Genomic DNA, 21,468 nt, shown 5'->3' with positions numbered 1-21,468 from the left:
GAAAGCTCATTTTCTTTACTTTAAAATAGTGTACTGTGAAAAATTCTAGGACTATTTTTAAACAAGATATGCTTTTTCAAAGTGACATAATATACACATGCAATAGTTGGAACCATATGGAAAACTTTTTTAGTATTAATTTTATGAAAAAAGTTATTGTTTATAAAATGTTCTGCCTAATCTGACACCTAAAATGCAAACATCAGATATAAAATTTTATTAATAGTGTACGAGGTATGTTAAAAAACATGAATTTGCTCAGGAGTAAAGTACCTTTATATTATATTTCACAATTCGAAAAGTGTTATTAAGAAAAATTATTTGGAATTAAAAATTATATTATAATATGCAATTATATTCTTCTATTTGAAAAAAAAAATAAAATTTTTTCCAAATTACGGATACTTTTGGATATCCTACGGATGTCTTGTTTAAAAGTAGTCCTAGATTTTTTTGGAATAAACCATTTTAAAGTAAAGAAAATATGCTGTTTTCTATTATACACTGTATATCCCTAAATTTACAAGAAAATAAGTCATAATGAGAAATTTAAACAATAATCATAAAAAATATCAAAAATCATTAAAAGTATAACACCTTGAAAAAGCAAAACTTGCTTCAAAATAGTCAAGCAACCTTATGCAATAGACCATTTTAAAGGTAATTGACTCCTCTTTCTAATAAATGTACCATTGCATATATGTACCTAGAAATGTGTAAAAAAAAGTTACAGAACAATGTTTGCGAAATAATGGGGAAAATGGCCCTAAAATGCTGTGAGCGGCGAATTTTGAAAAATCCTAGTTCGGAAAATATAAATCCTAGAGACTTCTACTAAACGTCATTTTAAAGAGAAGGAATTTAAGTTATTTTTTGCTGAAGCAATGTCTATACCTATATCCCCGTGGAAAAAAGTTATGGGACAAAAAACAAAATTGCTTTCTTTCGTGTTGGGTCTTTGCTTTTCTTTTGAATATATTTTTGTAAATAAAAATATTTTTGACTTTAAAATGTAATATTTCGATAGTAAATTTAAACTGGAACAATTTTCCTGTAGCCGTCTTTGTACCAAAAGTGCATAGCACGCACCCTAATTCACACTGTGCCTAGGGATTAATTCACCCAGTTCTCAAAAACGCACCCATTTAAATGGTAGCACTCAGCGATTTTTTCAAATTTAGAGTTCCATTGACTATATGAGATAATAAAATCCCGTTAACGTTGTAGTTCCTTTTAGCTCTCTTATTTTGAACATAATCAATAGCCTTATTTTGAACATAATCAATGGCGATTGGGGATGCAGCTTGTTATTATCTGTGATATATTAGGGGGCTTGTTCTAAGAGTAGTATGTTGTAAGAAGTTCGTTTCTGGCCAAATGTACATGATTGGCTGGAAGGAATGGAACTTTTTTCTTGGGTTTCCTGGTGAGTCTATTGCCGTACCTATTGCAAGGCGTTTTAAGGAGGTTTTTGGCTCTGGTGTTACAGCCATTGATCATACGTTATACGTACTTGCTGCCGAGAGACCGGATTCTCTCCTGCATTGGGGAAATAGGGAACTTGCATAAAATTTTAAATTCGAAAAAAATGTTATAAATCACAACAGAACATAATTTAAAACATGTATTACAGATAAAACAGTTTTGTTTGTCTTTCGTTTGGCCTCTAAAGACCATTAAAAATTCAAATTATACCAGCCAGCCCAAAACGCGTCGTGACGTCATCGGGTTATATGTTTACATTCTACACCAACAAAATAAACAAAATTGTATATAATTTTAAATTAGACATTATAAACGTCAGTAGAAAATACAGTTATGTGACTTTACAATTGTTTTTGATCGTTTGAACTATTCATAGAAAACTTGTACTTTTACAAAATGGTTTTATTTTTCACAGTAAACCTTCTTTCCTTTCCTTCAAAAACTGTATCAAACTCCAATCTCAACAAACTGGTATATATTATTACAATGACATACGATAAATGTCATTAGAATATAAATATTTTTCCTTTATTCCGCGACGACGAGCTGGTCAAATACCCAAGTAGGTGGAGGCCAATAAACTAAAGAAGAAGAAGAAGAATATACCTAAATATAACCACAAACGGAACCATATAGTTAAACTATGTGACGTCACGGGTCGTTTGAACTATTTTAAAATACAGAAGACTTTAAAGTGCTTCTAAGTTATTATGAGTTTTGAAAGCGTGAAATTTTGGAAATCTCATTTTTATACAAAACTGAACATTATTATGTAATAAAAAAATGTGCAAGTTCCCTATTGTAGCAATAGGCAGTCAATGATGGTATTTGGATCCGAATTCCATCCTACTAGATCGATTTACTTGATATTTTCACATTAAGTAGGGAATAGCTCAAGAAACAAAGTCTACCCTATGCCGATGTGCGCTTTTATCTTGGGGGTGCTTCCCACCCCTTCTCGGGGTGAAAAATGTTTTGGTTAAAATAGCCACGGAAAAGGCTAGAGAACCTAATTTTAAGCAAAAACTGTTCTGTAATTATTTTTTGAAAACTCAATACTTCTTGAGTTTTTCGTGTTTCAAAATGGGCTATTTTCATCTTTCATCTGACGGATCTTTGTGAATACCTTAAAAATGATGCATCTAACAAAAAAACTATATAAAATATGTCTGCAGGTTATAAAAAAACGAAGAGATTCGTTCCTTCATAAATCTTCTAGTTAAAATACAAAGAGGGATATGGTAGGTAAGAAAAGTTTGTTTTTTGCTGCATGCTCAAATCGGTGTATTCAACTTGAAATAACAGAGAAACTGTCGATTTTAGGTGTATAATGATACTAATAACTTTTGTAGTGCTCGAAAAGACCTTGATATTATCAAAGTCAGAAAGTGACTAAATCACAGTTTAAATCCCCCCTTCAATACCCTGAAGAAATTTTTGTCATTATTTTATTACTAAACTGTTATTTTTTAAGTAATAATATTGAGCGCCGTGTACATATTACGCTTCCGTCCATGGTGTGGTGAGTGCGAGCGAGCGAGATGCCATTCCGGCAGTCAATTACTCGCACTCACATTTACAGTCGGGTCAACACGATCTTACCACTCATTGTTAATAATTAAAAATAACAGCTTATAGTATTTTTACTACAAAAACGTTATTACGTAGGTCAAAATTTTTGACGTAAGAGAACTGTCAAAACATTAGAATGTGACTTTTCATTATTGCCATGTTTTTATAAACATGACAATAATGAAAAGTCACATTCTAATGTTTTGACAGTTCTCTTACGTCAAAAATTTCGACCAACGTAATAACGTTTTTGTAGTAAAAATACTATAGTAATAAATTAATGACACAAATTTCTTCAGGATCATGTAGCGGGTGGTTTAAACTTTGATTTAGTCACTTTCTGATTTTCATAATAATAATTTTTAATCGAGTTATGAAGTCTTAAAAATAGCCATATTCGCGTTTTTCAAATTTTAAATTGCTTATAACTCGAAAACGATCAACAGAGAAAAATTATAAGAGACCTTTATTGTCAAGAATGGTCCAAAAAACCCAAAAAAGATTTGTCTGGAGCGAAAATATTAACTTTTGCAATTTAATTCAAAAAAATTGTTAAAAAAAATTTGGCCCCTTTTCGCGTGGGCGACTTCTTGAACCTTATTCTGGGGTGTCTCACGAATGTGATTATGCAAAAAAATCTCATGGGAACATTTTTTCCAACGAACCCGCCGTTTTCACCTTGTCTATTTCATTTTTGTTACTATTAGGATGTCTGAAGGCAATCATTTCAGTTTTTGTAGGATTGAGGGTAACTCTCCATTTGTTACACCACTTGACCATTTTATCTAGTTGGGTTGATGCCCTTTCGAACAAAGAGGGTTGTCTCAGCGTACCTTATGCAGTGTCTGCAGTAAGAAGGGTAGTACCGTCGGCATAGAGTAGGATTGACTCGGTTCGATTAATGGGATAGCGGACGTCACTGTTGTAAACTGTGTATAATATTGGTGCCAAAATTGAACCTTGTAAGACTCCAATTTGTGGAGATAATAGTGTGGATAATTGGTTAGCGACTTTGACGCGTATAGTCCGATTTGAGAGATAGGAATGTACGATTTTGATGCATTCTTGAACGGCCCTTTCTGATTTTGACATGTTTATGCAGTTTTGGATGCATGTTATGCACTTTAAAATGGAATTATGCATTTCCACCCATTTTTCTATTGTAGACTTTTTTCCTGACATCATCCTGAACACAATGCAAAAAGTTAGGTGCTGTATTTAAAAATCGATTTATTCCGGTGTTTTTAGTGCTAATTGTCCTGGTCTACCACTGTCCAAGGTATTATGTATTTATTACGTGGATATGATATTCATAATTATATAGAAAGCGTGTCAACGACAAAAATGTAAAAAATCAAACAAGAAGCGTACACAGTGTCTGAAATATCAAATAATTCATTTTTTAGGATAATTATATTCTCGTTTTACGATCGAATTGCTTATTGTGGGATTCAAAAGGAGGACATTTTATTTTTAAGGTGATACAGTAGCGATCAACAGGTAGCCAAAACGCGTTCCAAGATTGCGGCTGTAATTTTGAATATTTTTTCGAGATATTTGGCACACGTATTCGTAATATAATAAAGAATGGCGGTACAGAGTCCAATTTGAAAAATATATTAATATGTGGAAAGTACTTTGTAATTAAATACAATATTAAAAAAACGAGCCTGTACCGCCATTAAGAAGGACAAAAAAATTCACTTTCTTCAAATAAACTTTTTTATCTGATGCCTAGATTTTGTGTCATTTTGGAACTACTAATGAAATAAAAAAAATTAGTAGTTCCAAAATGACACAAAATCTAGGCATTGGATAAAAAAAGTTTATTTGAAGAAAGTGTATTTTTTTGTTCTTCTTAATGGCGGTACAGGCTCGTTTTTTTAATATTGTATTTATTTACAGAGTAATTTCCACAAATTAATATATTTTTCAAATTGGGCTCTGTACCACCATTCTTTATTATATTACGAATACGTGTGCCAAATATCTCAAAAAATATTCAAAATTACAGCCGCAATCTTGGAACGCGTTTTCGTTACCTGTCGATCGCTACTGTTTCCTCTTAAGAATCAATTTTATGTAAAAACTGTAGAAGTGAAATTACAGGTGATCGTGAATGCTAATTTCATTAATTGAGATTAAAAGTTTCTAACTTATGCCGTTTATTCAGAAATATTCCCGAAGATTAACAAGAAATATAATATTATATTGTTTTGTTTTCACCCCATTTCAAAACAATGTGAAAACGTTGAATTATTCATGTCTGTCTGTCCGTCTGTAAACACAACTCCGTCATCAGGTAGAAGGACAAATGAGTTGTCGAATGAAAGATTATAGCCCATGGATAGTACTAAAGTTGAGACATTTGACCCCGCATTTCCGGTATTAGAGTTTTTTAGAGTTCCGGTTTTTTAAAGTCGCCGAAATATTACAAGCGATATATTTTTCGACGCGCGTTAGCAAAACGATAACAAATACTTCCGGTTTCATGCCTGTCTGTTCGTCCGTCTGTCTGTACGCGGATATAACTCCTCGGTATTAAAATATAAAGAATGACAAATGAGGTGTGGAACGGGAGCTCATAACCCAAAGATAGTATTAGAGGTGAGAAATTTGACCCCAGACTTATAGTTTCAGAGGGTCAACCGGAAGTACTTTCTTAAAAGCGCCGAAATAGTACAAGCCATATATTATTCGACGCGCCTTAGCAAGACGAGAACAAACCTATACTTCTGGTTTGATGCACGTCTGTCCGCCAGTCTGTCTGTACGTGAAAATAACTCTTCCGTTATTAAAATAGATAGAATGACAAATGAAATGTCGAAAAGTAGCTTATAACGCAAAAATGGTATTAGCAGTGAGAAATTTGACCTCCGACTTTCGGCTTCACAGTTGCAACCGGAAGTACTTTTTTAAAGTCGCCGAAATTTTACAAACGATATTATTATTCGACGCGCCTTAGCAAGACGAAAACAAATACTTCTGCTTTCATGAATGTCTGTCCGTCCGTCTCTCTGTACGCGAATATAACGCATCCGTTATTAAAATAGATAGAATGACAAATTAGGTGTCGAATGAGAGCTTATAACCCAAAGACAGTATTAGAGGTGAAAAATTTGACACAGGAATTCCGGTTCCAGAGTTGCAATCGGAAGTACTGTTTTAGAGTCGCCGAAATAGTACAAGCAATATATTATTTGACGCGCCTTAGCAAGACGAAAACAAATAGATACTTCCCGTTTCATGCCGGTCTGTTCGTTTGTCTGTCTGTCAGTGCACACAATTGATAGAATGACAAGCGAGGTGTCGAATGAGAGATGGTATCCAAAGATGGTATTAAAGGTGAGAAATTTGTCCTCGGACTTCCGGTTCCAGAGTTGCAACCGGAAGTACTGTTTTAAAATCGCCGAAATACTACAAACAATATAATATTATTTGACACACGATAGCAAGACGAGAACAAATGTATAATTCCGATTTCATGCATGTCTGTACGTCCGTCTGTCTGTACGCGAATATAACACTTGCGTTATTAAAATAGACATAACAACAAATGAGGTGTCGAACGGGAACTTCTAACCCAAAGATGGTACATATTAGAGGTGAGAAATTTGACCTCGGACTGGCAGTTCCTGTGCCTGTGAATAAAGTTAGAATTGCCATAATGATTTCCAACCTTGGATAGGGGAAGGAACTTTGGGGACTTTTTTTAAGAATAATGTGTTACAGTTTGGTGTTTTACAGATTGTCACAATATATCTGTGACTTTGGAAGTATTTTACAGACACCAAAATGCATTTTCTCAACATTGTTGTGGACTTGAGAAATAAGGGTCCACCATTGCTCCCAAGTAAGCAAAAAGCCTAATGTGAGACCAGGCGCGAGCTGATGCTTCCAGTATGTATACTGTTACAGTATACTATGATAGTTCTTTTTAAGTTAGTAACAAAAATTCTTCTTCGTGTACCATGTCCTTTCAGAAGGTTGGTTACCATCTCAGCTATCTTAATTTTATTCACTGCCACCCTAGCATGGCACGCGTATCAAAACCATTCTCGCAAGTTCTTCAACCATGAAGTTCTTCTTCGGCATGGACTGCATTTGCCTGCTAGTTTCCCTTGCATACTATTTTATAGAAACCGATATTTGGTACTTCTCCCTCATCATCCAGCCTTCTGCATCCAAAGTTGAACATAGGCCTCCCTTAATTTCTTCCAGTTTTGTCGATCTTGGGCTTTCTGCAACCAATTCCCAGCAATCCTTTTGACGTCGCCTGTCCATCGTGTAGGTGGTTTACCTCTCCCTACATGTCCGAAACACTCCAGCTTTCTCTTCTTGATGCTTTTTATAATCTCTGCTGAGAAGTTCTAGTATTGTTGAGCTTCGAATCTTCTTCACCCAAGAAACTTTTAAAGTATTTCTATAGCACCACATTTCGAAAGCCTCGAGGCGATTTAGATCGATTTTATTCACAGATCAAGACTCGTAGCCAATAAAGTAAGATCGAGAACAAGTAGCAGCGAAGTAGGCATCGTTCTATAAGCGGCTCTAAATTCGCCGTGACTCTGTGCGTAACAAAAATTAATGGAGTAAAATATGTATTGAAAATTGAATTCGTCGCTGATTTGCAAAAAGGTGCCAAGTGACATTTTATTCAAAAGAGGGGTTCTGTGCAAAAATTATAGGTATGAAGGTTCTACCTATTTTGTCATCATCATCATCATCATCACTGGCTCGACAACCCTTTCTGGGTCTTGGTCTGTTCCAGGATTCTTCTCCATTCTGATCTGTGTCGTGCTTTTTTTCTCCAGTTTTTTATTTTTAAGGTTATTATATCATTTTCTATTTGTTCTAAATATCTCAGCTTTGGTCTTCCTCTTGTTCTTTTTCCTACTGGCATCTGTTTGAATATTTTGTTTGGTATTTCGCCTTCTTCCATTCTTTCTACATGTCCCATCCAACGCAGCCGTCCTATTTTAATGAATGTTATGATATCCGGATCCTGGTTTATTTTGTATAGTTCAAAGTTGTACCTTCTTCGCCAAATTCCGTTTTCTTTTGTGCCCTTATATATGTGTCGTAAGATTTTTCTTTCAAAGGTGGCTAGCAATGTTTCCTCTCTTTTAGTGAGTGTCCAGGTTTCTGAGCCGTATGTGAGTACCGGTCTTATTAAAGTTTTGTATATTTGGCATTTTGTTTTTCTTGCGACGTTATCTGAGCTTAGTTGCCGAATTAAGCCATGGTAACTTTTACTGGCAATAAATATTCGCCTCTTCACTTCCTCGCTACGTTATTATCAGACGTGACTAGCGATCCCAAGTATGTAAAGTTTTTATCCCCTCAATGTTGTATTCTCCTATTGTTATATTTGGTGGCTGCCTTATTTCTGCGTTTTTACTTACCTGCATATATTTTGTTTTGTTCTGGTTGATTTTAAAGCCATTATTTTGTGCAGCTCGTTCTATTTGATTGAGTGCCTCTATCATTTCTCTTCTTGATCTTGCGATTATGTCAACATCATCTGCAAATGCTAGTATTTGCACGCTTTTATTAATGATTGTTCCTCGAGTATTGACTGTTGTGTCCCTCATTATTTTCTCGAATATGATGTTGAACAATATGCATGATAGAGCGTCTCCCTGGCGTAGTCCCTTTTTCACATCTATTGTTTCCGTTAGTTTCGTTCTATATCCGGATTTTGCGCTTTCGAAGTCTATGAAGAGATGATGTGTGTCGATGTTATGTTCACTTGTTTTTTCGAGGATCTGTCGCAGAACAAATATCTGGTCTATTGTTGACTTCTGTCTACAGAAGCCACTTTGGTATTTGCCAACTATTTTTTCAGCGTGTGGCCAAGTCTTTCATAAATGACGTTGGACATTATTTTGTATGCTGCATTCAGCAGCGTGATTCCACGGTAGTTTCCACATTCTAACTGATTTCCTTTTTTATGTAATGGTACAATAATACCGCTATTCCACTCCGCTGGTAGCTGTTTATTTGACCATATCTTTGTTATCAATTCATATATGTATTGTTGTCTGTAGTGCGTCTCCTCCTTCCTTCAGTAATTCCGATGCTACTTGATCCGATCCCGGTGATTTATTGTTCTTTAATTTGTCTACTGCTGTTCTAATCTCGGCTATTGTTGGTGGACTCTTTTCTCTGTTGTCTGCTTGGTCCAATGGTATATCAGGGTTCGTCTCACTCCCATCTCCTTCAGGCTTTTCCGTAAAATGTTCTGTCCATCTTCTTAGTATCTCTTGCTGTTCTGTCAATATATTACCTTCCTTATCTCTACACATCGTTGTTCTCGGTTTGAAGTCTTTCCTGCTTTTGTTCAGTTTCTGATAAAATTTTCTTGTCTCTGTTGATCTACTTAGTTCTTGCAGTTCTTTGTTCATACATTCTCTCTTTTTTCTTCGGTGAGTTTTCTTTTCTTCTTTGCGTAGTTGTTTATATTCTTCCTCTGCTTGTCGGGTTCTGTGCCCCTGTTGCATCAGTAAATATGCTGTTTTTTTCTGTCTGTTATAATCTGACATTCTTTGTCAAACCAGTCATTCGTTCTTGTTCTTCTTTCTTTACCTTCTATGCCTAATACTTCCTTAGCTGTCTCTTTTATGATTTCTCTGCACTCTTCCCACTCCTTATTTGGGTTTTCATGTTTTAGTCTGTTTTCTAGTTTGATGCTTATCTTTTCTTTATACTCTGTATCTTTGTTTGTTTCTTTGAGTCCTTCTACCTTGTATCGTTCATGTTTAGAGCCTCTTTCCTTTTTGATGTTTGAAATTCTAGCCCTTACTCTACTTTCGACCAGGTAGTGATCAGAATCCGCATTTGCCCCTCTTCTGGTGCGGACGTTTATTATATTCGATTGGTGTCTCGAGTCTACAATAACATGATCTATCATATTTACTGTCAGTCCATCTGGGTATTTCCAGGTACTTTTGTGTATATCTTTGCGAGCGAAGTATGTATGTGCTAGCAATCACCATGTTAAGTGATCTTGCTAGGTTTATTAACCTATTGCCATTGTCATTTGATTGCTCATGGAGACTGTGCCTACCTATTGTGGGTTGGAATTGCTGTTCTCTTCCAACTTTGGCGTTAAGGTCTCCATAGATTATTTTTATATCATTTTTTGGGCATGACTGATATGCGGACTCTAGTTCATCATAAAACTCTTCTTTAATTTCACTTTCTTTTTCTTCTGTCCCTTTTTGGAGAGCTCCCAATCTATACAAGGTTCGAATATTCCATGTCGCAACCCTCAAATCGTATTCCTTTTTCTCGCACAGTCGTCGTCGTTTGACCAGTCCGGCTTTTCTTCCTTTCACGTTCATAACTCGTAGTTTTTCTAGGAGGAGGTAGTTAACCTTCAGCCCAACCCCCTATTCATCGGAGGACCAAGACTCCCTTCTTCGTCAGCCCTGACCCCACCTTCCACTGGGGTTGGTTACCCAATCTCCAGTGGGGTTGCTCAGGTTACCGGTGTGTACCAGCTTGGAGGTGAAGATAAGAATTAAGTAGGAGAGGCTAAGTGATGCCAACAGGATACGACATCATGTATTGCGCTTCACTACCCCTTTACACACACTACCTATTCTGTAAAAAGGGTAAAAAGTGTATTACTTATTGTTGTTTGTTGAGATAGGCTCATAATTTTTTGGTGCAAAGTAACATTTTTTTTAACTGGTTGTGTAAAAATGAACCAAGTTCCACTTAGTAAAAATATAAAAATGTTAAAAAATCCAATAGGAAAAAGTTTTCCTGTAGTTGGCTGCATACCATATTAATACAAAAACAGTAAAATCCTGTATAAAAGGTATATTTAAAATCCCTCAAAAGGGCCACATCAAAATCACAACATAACTAGTTTTTGACTGGTTTACAGATGTTACCTGGGACAGATTAGCCAAATATTTTAAACATCCTAGCTTAATGTTACATTTTAAACCAATGTTTCCTTGACGGACAACTTTTACTGGGCTTTGACCCACATATTTTTGTCAAACAATATCTTGGTGGTTAGCATGTACATTGCACATAAGCACTGATGATGACTGGTAAACCAGTCGAAAACTAGTTATGTTGTGATTTTGATGTGGCCCTTTTGAGGGATTTTAAATATACCTTTTATACAGGATTTTATAAAAATGTTACTTGGCCCCTTTTTGCAAATCAGCGACGAATGATGAAATTAAACTGTAGATTTGTGTCAACTTTCCAACACCTTTATTAAGAAAATAAAATTTTCAATAAAGTGGTTAAAATAGAGCAAAATGCAAAAGTTCTAAAATGCTATTTTTCACAGTTAAAAAATATCCCTGTATGCATCCATCATGAATGGCTCATTTAAAAATGTATAACTTATATTGGTATGTCTTCAAGAGGTAATGTTTTAATGAGCATCATACAGAAGATTATTCAAGTTAAGAGTGTGAAGAGATGTACCATAAATGTTTCTAAAGTTTTTGCTATATCGGGGAGAAGATTTGGTTTACATTACAATTGACTGATTGAATTAGATGGTCTACTCCAGTGGTCGGCAAAGTGCGGCTCCGGAGCCGCATGTGGCTCTTTGGCTCCTTAGGTGCGACTCTGGCACAAATATCCAAGGAAAACGCATTATGTTCCTTTAAAAAAATTGGTAGGAAAAACATTACATCTTATTCTGATTAAATTAGCCTTTATCAAACTTAGAAACTTTAGCATTTGTCAAAAACTCTCATAATGCTACAACAACTGAGTTGAAATTTTCTCCTTTTGAAATTTGGCATATTAGCTTTGAAATACAATTTCTGGATTTAAAAAACAAGGAGGTATGCCGCTCTAAATGCGAACGTCTTTGTGTTGAATTGGAAATATTGGAGAAGAAAAAATATTCACAACACAAGAAGTGGTCTGCTTTAAATGACCTGGGGAAGGAAGATATGATCATTTTCAACGCTTGAAATAATATTCCTGATTCTTATGGAAAGCTCACGTTTGCTGTTCTTTCCCTTTTCGGTTCTACATATCAACATTTAAAAAAAATGGATTTTGCGCCACAAATTTTGTAAAAAATACAGTGTTGTAGGAAACAAAACCCTACAAAACGAAAGAAAATAGAAGTTTCTACGATGATTAGAAACGAAGATATCGCCAAAAAACGAAAACACATTTTAATTTTTTGGGGGGGTTATGGATGGGGCTAAAGGTTTAAACATTTTTTGGTCGAATACTTTTTGATGTAGAACACGCGGCTCTTTTATTTTTGGAATATCGCTGGGAGCATTTGTCACTATCTTAACCGACTGAGTAGACCCTTTATTTTTATTTAGCGTAATAAAAGTTTGCTGAACAAGCAGATTTGGCTCCCAGTTTTTTTAAATTGTTGTAATATTCATATTTGGCTCTTTGGATAAAAAGTTTGCCGACCACTGGTCTACTCTAAGGGCTCCATATAATAAACAACAAAAAAGAAAACAGAAAAATGTCACAGACTCACCTTGTGATCCGACAATTGGTTGGCCGAGATGTCTCCCGGACGGACCGAGGGCTAGTTGCATTTGATGTGCTTGGTGTACTAGAAGGTGTAGGTGTACTTTCAGACTCGTCAGAATCATTTAATAGCTGGCTTTTCCCCCTGCATATTCTTAATACTATCGGTGGTTTAGTGGCTTCGGTACTTTTAGTTTTATTTACATTTGAACTTAAGACAGTCTTTTCTTTTTCTGTAGTGGTACTGCTAGAAAGAAAAATAATGTTAAGTGGATGAGTTTACAAAAATTTGTTTTTACAAAGAAAGAAAATAAAATCAAATGAATAAAATAAAAAAAATAGGAACTATAAGAAGATATAAGGATATCGTGCAACTTTCACACATTTTTTGTAAATAATGAAAAAATAGTAAGCACATTGGGTTGTGTGTGTGGTCTTAATTTCTTTTAACATCCCATTTATTCACAATCTGTAATAATGATTACAATAAGTAAATTGTTTAATTAAATTACAAAAGACTTGCAGGAGACTGTCCAGTGATAATAACCTATGAAATCATAATTTTAGTAACAAAATTATTTGTGACCCTAATAAATGTGTAGGTACATATAAATTAAAATATTTTTGAAAATTTAAAATCTTCTTGGTAGATCGCTTGGAGTGTTGCGCTGTAGCCTTCTGTTTGCCTGGGGTCTAATTAGGTTCTTCGCTAGCCTGTTGGGGTGGTTTTGCAGTCCTATGTCGTATTTTTGGGAGTAACTGGCAATTTCTTCTTTGACAGTCTTCAGTTGAAGATCACAATTGATGTATTCATTGGGCATGTACCCCGGTGCATTTGTGATAATGCGGAAGGTCTTCGATTGGAATCTCCCCAGGATGTCGATATTGGATCTCAACGCAGATCCCCACAGTTGGATACCATAGCTCCATATTGGTTTAATCACTGACTTGTATACCAAAACTTTATTGACTTTTCCCTACCAGCTAGTACATTTTATTGGTTTTCAGACCCAACTGTTTTCTTTTCGTGAATATGTGTTTCTTCCACGTTAATCTGCGGTCCAAGTGCATACCTAGGTATTTTACATCATCCCTTTGTTGTAGTACTTGATTAATTAATGAGACGGTTGGGCACGTATCTTTTCGATTAGTGAACGTTATATGTACTGACTGGCTTTCGTTTACTTTAATTCGCCATGTTTGTAACCAGATCTTTATTTTATCGAGATTTGTCTGGAGCTGTTGCGAGGCGATGTACGGGTTTGAGTGAGCTGCAATGATTGCTGTGTCATCTGCATATGTGGCTGTAATGCTGTTTTGACTTGTAGGAAGATCTGCTGTGTAGAGTAGGTAGAGAACTGGTCCAAGGACACTACTCTGAGGTACTCCAGCTTTGATTGGATGTAAGTTAGTGCACTGATCTTTTACTTTTACAAGGAAATGGCGGTCAGAGAGATAGGACTTGAGGATTAGAAAGTAGTTGAGAGGAAGGGCTTTTCTTATTTTGTATAGCAGGCCAGTGTGCCAGACTTTATCAAAAGCCTGCGAGACATTCAAAAAGGTTGCAGAATAATATTTCTTCTCTTCTAAGGCTTTGTTTATGGAATTGCAGACTCGGTGAATTTGCTCAGTGGTAGCATGTTGTTGTCTAAATCCAAAGTGGTGTTTGGTATTAGCTGCTTTTCCACGAGTATTGGCTGTAATCTCTCTAGTAGTAGTTTTTCAAAAACCTTTGACATCACTGAGAGTAGACTGATAGGTCTATAGGACTTACCTTCTTCTACAGGCTTGCCTGGTTTGGGTATTAAGATGATTTGTACCACTTTTCACAGAAGGGGATAATAACCAGTTCTTGAGATTACGTTAAAAATCTGTGTCAAATATTGCACAAAGTTCTTTTAGAATTATTGCAGTGATTAAGTCAAACCCTGGGGACTTTTTCGGATTCAGATCTGTTTGAATTTTGTTGAAAACTTGTTTGGCTGTGAATTTCTCCAATGGTGCTTCTAGTTGGATGGATGTTCTAAAAACAATTGAATATTATCTTCTGCCTCAGGGTTGTTGTTTTAAGCATGTGGTTGGAACACTTTTTCGTTGTTATTTTTAGCCCATCGACTGTTACTGGATCGGATAGGTGGATTAGAGAGTTGTGGTCGGTTAATCTTTCGTGTTGCCTTCCATAGCGAGTATTCAGAGGTTTCCGTGGCAGATAGATTTTGTGGATATCGTTTCATGTCGTTGTTTTTATTGTTGTTTAACAAAGTTTTTAGTCGTGCTGTAGCTTGGGTCAATCTATTTTTATCCTGAGGTGTACGGGTTCTTTGCCATATTTTCCTCAGTCTTCTTTTTTCTGCGATTTTTTCTTTTATTTCGTTGGGTAAGTCTTTGTGTATGATTGCTTTTGGTTGTGTAGGTATTGACTGTCAGCCAGCTTCTTGAATTATCCTATTTAATTGATCTACTGCTTCGTCAATTTCGCCATCAGATTTTAGTGGGATGATCCAGTCTCTCATCAAGAATAGCCCGGAATTTAATCAAATTGGTATATTTACTACTAAGATATGGCGGAGGTTCTGTTTTGAGAATATTCGTGGATATCATGACCAAGATAGGAGAGTGGTCGGATGAAAGATCGAAACAGGATTGTGCTGTCTGGGATTCAAATCTGGAATTTTGTTTGTGTCTATGTGTGACCGTTCCAGTCTTCTATGCTAATACTTGTTGCTTGTATATAGTCTCTTTTAAACTTATTTAATTCGTGGTGTTTTATCGATGACTTAATTATGATTGCAGTTCCTCCATGCGCAGTGCCATCTGGATGCTTGGTGTTATATATTACATAGTTGAGGATTCTCAGATAGCTTCTATTTGTAAAGTGTGTTTCAGATATTAACATTATGTCGATGTTGTGCATTAATATAAATGCTTTAACCTCTCGAGCATAATTTGTTAGCCCATTGGCATTTTGTGGTCTTAATAATAATTTTTTTCTGTTATTATTTAAGTTCTTTTATTTCTTTTTTTTTAGTTTTCTTTTTCTTTTTTTATATTCGTATATTTTTACAGATACTTTTGGCTATGAAGGGCACTTAATACACTCAGAGGTATATCAGAGTGATTTAAATATAACACAGACCTGAACTATGGTAAATTGTAGAAACATGAAAACTGTAGAACAATAAATACTACTGACAGCGTCCCCTCGAAACATCTACTAGTACCTAGACGGCTAATCCTCCAATACCGGACCAAACCAAATGAGATGGCAAACATCAAGCCACAACGGTTCTCCTTAGAACCAACAATGTAGTGATGTTGATTATAGTTACTTTCGCGTATTCGTTACAAATCGTTACTTTTGTATAAAGTAATCATTTACAGTATTCGTTACTTTGATTACTATGATTAATTTTGTTACTTTTGTATTTGAGTACCGCTAATCATATCGAGAATCGTATTTCTCAGTAGGTAGGTATTTTGTAAAAAGTAATCATTTACAGTATTCGTTACTTTGATTACTATTATTACTTTTGTATTTGAGTACCGGTAATCATTTCGAGAATCGAATTTCTCAGTAGATAGGTATTTTGTAAAAAGTAATCATTTACACAATTTACAGTATTCGTTACTTTGATTACTATTATTACTTTTGTTACTTTGTATTTGAGTACCGGTAATCATAACGAGAATCGTATTTCTCAGTAGGTAGGTATTTTGTATAAAGTAATCATTTACAGAATTCGTTACTTTGATTACTATGATTACTTTTGTTACTTTTGTATTTGAGTACCGGTAATCATACCTACAATCGTATTTCTCAGTAGGTAGAGCTATTTTGTATAGGTATTCCGATATAACAACGACCTTCACCGATCTGTTTAAGGGATAAAATTATTAGATTACTATGATTACTTTTGATACTTTTGTATTTGAGTACCGGTAGTCATATCGAGAATCGTATTTCTCAGTAGGTAGGTATTTTGTATAGGTATTCCGATATAACAACGACCTTCACCAATCTGTTTAAGGGATAAAAATTATTTGATTACTATGATTACTTTTGTTACTTTTGCATTTGAGTACCGGTAATCATATCGAGAATGTATTTCTCAGTAGGTAGGTATTTTGTATAGATATTCCGATGTAATAACGACCTTCACGAAGTACGAAGTAATCAGAGTAATCAAAGTAGATACAATAGTCGTTACTCACTCTGTTACGATTGGTACGAAGTAATCAGAGTAATCAAAGTAGATATAATAGTCGTTACTCGCTCTGATACGATTGGTACGACGTAACGAAGTAATCAGAATAATCAAAGTAATCAAAGTAGATACAATAGTCTGTTACTCGCTCTAATACGATTGGTATGAAGTAACGAAGTAATCAGAGTAATCAAAGTAGATACAATAGTCGTTACTAGCTCTGACACGATTGGTACTAAGTAACGAAGTAATCAGAGTAATCAAAGTAATGATTTGCCTCTCTGTATTATAGGAATCGTTACTTTCGGTATTCCTAAGTAACGAGTACTTTGTAGTGGAACAGTTACTTTTTCAACATCACTACAACAATGCCAGTAGCAAGCATAAATATTGAGGGCATCACTACAGCCAAAGAAGACGGTTCATCAATTCTGCAAGAACACGAAATGTGAGATATCGTGCATCCAAGAAACCCACAGAGACCTAACTGCAGCGAGACCGAAAATCTAAGGTATGAAACTGATTGCGTAGATACCACACAATAAGCATGGGAGCACGGTATTTGTGAGAACTGCAACTATAGTCTCATCCGTAGGAACAACGACCGTAAACGGTATAGAGATAATAACCATTGAGATTGGAAAATGCACAATAAACTCGGTATATAAGCTCCCAAACCAGTCCTTTATATTTCCACCCCCAACTAACTTCCAATCACAACCTAATCAGCTGGGAGACTTTAACAGTCACAGTTTACTCTGGGACTATGCAGACTCGGGCGCAAATTCCATAAATATATTGTAGTATTTCTGATAAAATGTAATTGATGTTTGTTGGTTTGTTAAAATTGGAAATTATTTCTATTGAGCTTCTACTATCTGAGAAAATTACATACTTATTTATTATACTTCGACAGTTTAAAATATATTTAAGGGCCTCCAATATTGTTATTAATTCTGCAGGGACACAAGCATTGTATTATTTGTAAAAAAATGTAAGGATGACGTGGGAATAAATTATGTACATTCTCATCAAATACTTTTTGTCTGATTTGACTAGGAAATAATGAGTAATTTTTTAATAAATAACATGATGTTTTATGCAATTAATGTACATTAGCTATATATACTTAACATGTTTAATTATTTGTAAATGCATTATAAGTATATGTATATTGTATTCTTAAATTAAAACCAGCGATTTTTTGTCCTTCTGATACTCTTTTAATGCCCCTAGTTGTTTACTACGATATTTATATGATGCAATACTCAACATATAACTACTTTTTAATATCTCCCTCCATCTAACATCATAATATGGTAGATACAGATATGAGATATGGGCGAAGTCAAACAATAAGGCTCACACGCAATTTTCCCCTTGTTGCCAAATTTTAAATTTGAAAAAAATTATAGGGAATAATCAGATTTTCTTGACATGCCATTCCTATTACATCGAGCATTTCATTGGATAGAAGTGGTGACAAGTATATATGACATCATTATTATAGGTGAGATGTTAAATGGTAACTGACATCTGTCATAGTATTGGAGGTTAAATATAATGTCAAATTATTGTTTTCAAATTATATTTTATTTATTTAGTTTATATTTTAACGACAGTTTATTTTTTAAACAACTTCAGTTTCCCTTCGCTATTCTGGACTGGTAGATTAGGTTCGTTATAGTCATGTTTTATGGTAGGTTTAGTTAGGCGTTAATTTTATGAAATGTTGCTGGCTAAATGTGCACAGCTTTCAAAGGCCATAAAAGAAGAAGAATAAAAAAAAATAAACAATCAAAAGTTTTACATAACCTTCTATAGGACAACATGACTTTGACACCTATATTACAGATAGTTATCCTTGTTTCTTCTTCTTCTTATATTAGGCCTCTTGGCCTGTTCTTAACCGATTTTGAGCTTGTATTCGTAGCTGTGATGTTGACTGCCAGCTATCTCGCCACCTTTTAAAGGGCCTTCCTATTGGTCTCTTGCATGTTGGCTTCGAATCCCTGGCTATACGGGCTATTCTCTCGCTGTCCATTCTCGTCACATGCTGATTCCACTCTCGTCGTCTTTGTCTTCCCCACCGTACTATATCTTGTATGTTACTTCTTCTTCTTTACGTACCATCTCTGCGACGAAGGTTGGCAATCATCATTGCTATTCTCACTTTTGACACTACAGCCTGAAAGAGTTCAGTTGAGCTGCATCCAAACCATTCTCTGAGATTTCTCAGCCAGGACATTTTTCTCCTACCTATGCTGCGCCTTCCTTGAATCTTTCCCTGCAATTTGTATGTTACAGAGATCTCTTATTCTGTCGTTCGGTATTCTGTCTCTCAGTGTTTTCCCAGTTACTGACCTCAACGTTCTCATTTCTGATGTTCTCAGTATCCTCGTGGTTTCTGCTGTGTCACATCTTGTTTCTATGGCGTACGTCATGATCGGTCTTACACATGACTTGTATATGCGTACTTTCCCTTCCAGCCTCATATCTTTGTTTCTCCAGATGACATTCCTCAGACATCCTGACAAGTAATTGGCTTTATTTGCTTGCTTCCGGACGCTCTCTTTAATATCTCCATAACTACATATTTTGACTCTCGAGACTTGTTCAATTAGTTCATTGTTAATTACTAATTTGCATCTTATGGGTTCCCTTGACACTACCAGGGATTTTGTCTTAGCTGTTGATATTTTCATGTTGCAGTTCTTCGGCACTGTATTGAAAGTTTGTGCCATTCGCTGTAGGTTATCCTCGTTATCGGAGATTAAGATTGCGTCGTCAGCATAACAGAGGGTTTTTATTTGTTTTTCTGCCATCTTACATCCTTTTTCAATACCTTTAATGTTTTATATGATTTTGTCCATTACTAAATTAAAAAGCAATGGGCTCAAGCTATCCCATTGTCTGATTCCCGAATTGATTTCTACTTCTGATATTAGTTCATTCTCGACTTTTATTCTTCTTATTATTGTCCTCAATAATTATCCTTATCACCTTGTTGGTCTGATTTTTCTCCTTTAGCAATCTTAGCACATCTTCCAATCTTACACAATCGAAGGCCTTAGTCAGATCTATAAAGTACATAAATGCAGGTTTATTATATTCCAGTGCTTTCTCAGCAATTTGTCTGGCTATGAATATGGCGTCTATTGTGGACTTATTTTTCCGAAAACCTTGTTGTTCCACACTAATTGTGTATTCTTCATTTATTTTATTGGCAAGTATTTTTGTTAAAAGGTTAAGAGTTGTGCTCATCAAGGTGATGGTACGGTAGTTGCTAGGATCTTTGCTGTTTCCTCTCTTGTGTATTGGGATCGCGCAAGTTCGGCAAAGCGACACCTGGTTTCTACGCTCAGCAACATTATTCGCACTTCTAATTATATTGGCCAATTATATTAGTCTTGGTTACTGGATAATTGTCAAGGCCATAGTCCAAAAAAATAAGAAGAAAAAATAAGATTCAGGTTATGTTATTAAAACGTAAAAAATTGTATGTAGTAAATAAAATTAGTTATTAAAATGCAGTACTGCAAGCAAAATACAATTAATTAAATTTACCTTTATAATAATTGCATATCATATCAATATTGTGGAGCAATATATAATTTTTCTTCTTCAATGACAGTAGGAATGAAATATACGTCAATTTGACAATTTCAATTGAAAATATGAATTATTTAAGAAAGGTGCAATATTTCTCCGCTATTCTCGCACGATCGTTTCTTGTATCCCCTCCAAGTACTTGCACACCGCGAATAGGTATTGTTATACTCGTCCTCCACTGGTCTGGTACACGCTGGCTACATATTATTTCTTGAAAGAGGATCTCTATGTTTTCGATTAAGGTTTCTCCTCCGTATTTTAGGAGTTCATTTGGTATCCCATCGGGTCCTGGGGCTTTTCTGGTTTTTAATTTAAATATGTTATTCCTTATTTCTTCTTTTGTGACTTCTAGTTCTGTGCCTATGTTGGATTCGTCTTTATTTCCTGTTTCTTCCTCTTCTTCGGGTATTACAGTATCTTCCTTATATAGTTCTTCTACATAGGCGATCCATTGTTCTGCTTCTATTTTATTTAAACTTCTATATTCGTTAATGGGTTTTTTCCTACTTGTTAGTATAGTATTTTCCAAACTTTTCTTTGCGCCCCATACAAATCGTGTTCCATTTCATTGGTAAAGCGTGTCCAATATTCTCTTTTTACATTTCTTATCTTAGAATTGATGTAATTTCTTGTATCTCTGTATTGTTCGTAATTGTTTGGTGTTTTGTTAGTGCAATATTGTAGGTATGCTTTCCTCTTCTCATACGCTAGATCTCTTATTTCAGTATTGAACCAGGGCTTTGATATTTTTGTTGCATTCAGGTTAATTTTTCTGACTCCTATGCTTTCCTTTGCGGCTTGAAATATATTATATTCTATTTTTGCCCATGTCTCATTTACTCCTTCACCTGTTGTTACTACTTCACGACATACTTTAACAAGCTCGGAAATCACTTCATAGCTGCTGGTGACTATAATGCTAAACACCTTCATTGGGGATCAAGACTCATAACCTCTCGAGGTAGAGAATTATTAAAAAGTGTCCAAAACAATAATTTACTAACTGCATCCACGGGTCAACCGACGTACTGGCCAACCGACACACGAAAAGTGCCTGATCTCATCGACTTCTGTATTGTCAAAGGTATCTCTCTAAACTACTTGAAAG

General features: G+C 35.2%; 1 protein-coding gene across 2 annotated transcripts in view; it reads right to left on the bottom strand.

Annotated features, from left to right (window-relative positions):
• The window catches only part of LOC126884530 (protein wings apart-like), a 163,707-nt gene that overhangs the window by 125,211 nt on the left and 17,028 nt on the right, over positions 1 to 21,468 (bottom strand). Inside the window, exon 3 of one of the 2 annotated variants that reach the window (XM_050650476.1) lies at positions 12,551 to 12,790. In XM_050650476.1, the coding sequence (XP_050506433.1) occupies positions 12,551 to 12,790 (240 nt within the window). The remainder of the gene's footprint in view (positions 1 to 12,550; positions 12,791 to 21,468) is intronic. The other variant, XM_050650477.1, reaches the window with a different exon arrangement.

Source organism: Diabrotica virgifera, chromosome 5 (genome assembly GCF_917563875.1).
Source record: "Diabrotica virgifera virgifera chromosome 5, PGI_DIABVI_V3a".
In the NCBI taxonomy this organism is placed as follows: domain Eukaryota; kingdom Metazoa; phylum Arthropoda; class Insecta; order Coleoptera; family Chrysomelidae; genus Diabrotica; species Diabrotica virgifera.
Note: the sequence above shows the minus strand (reverse complement) of the source record. Positions and strands in the feature narration are given on the sequence as shown.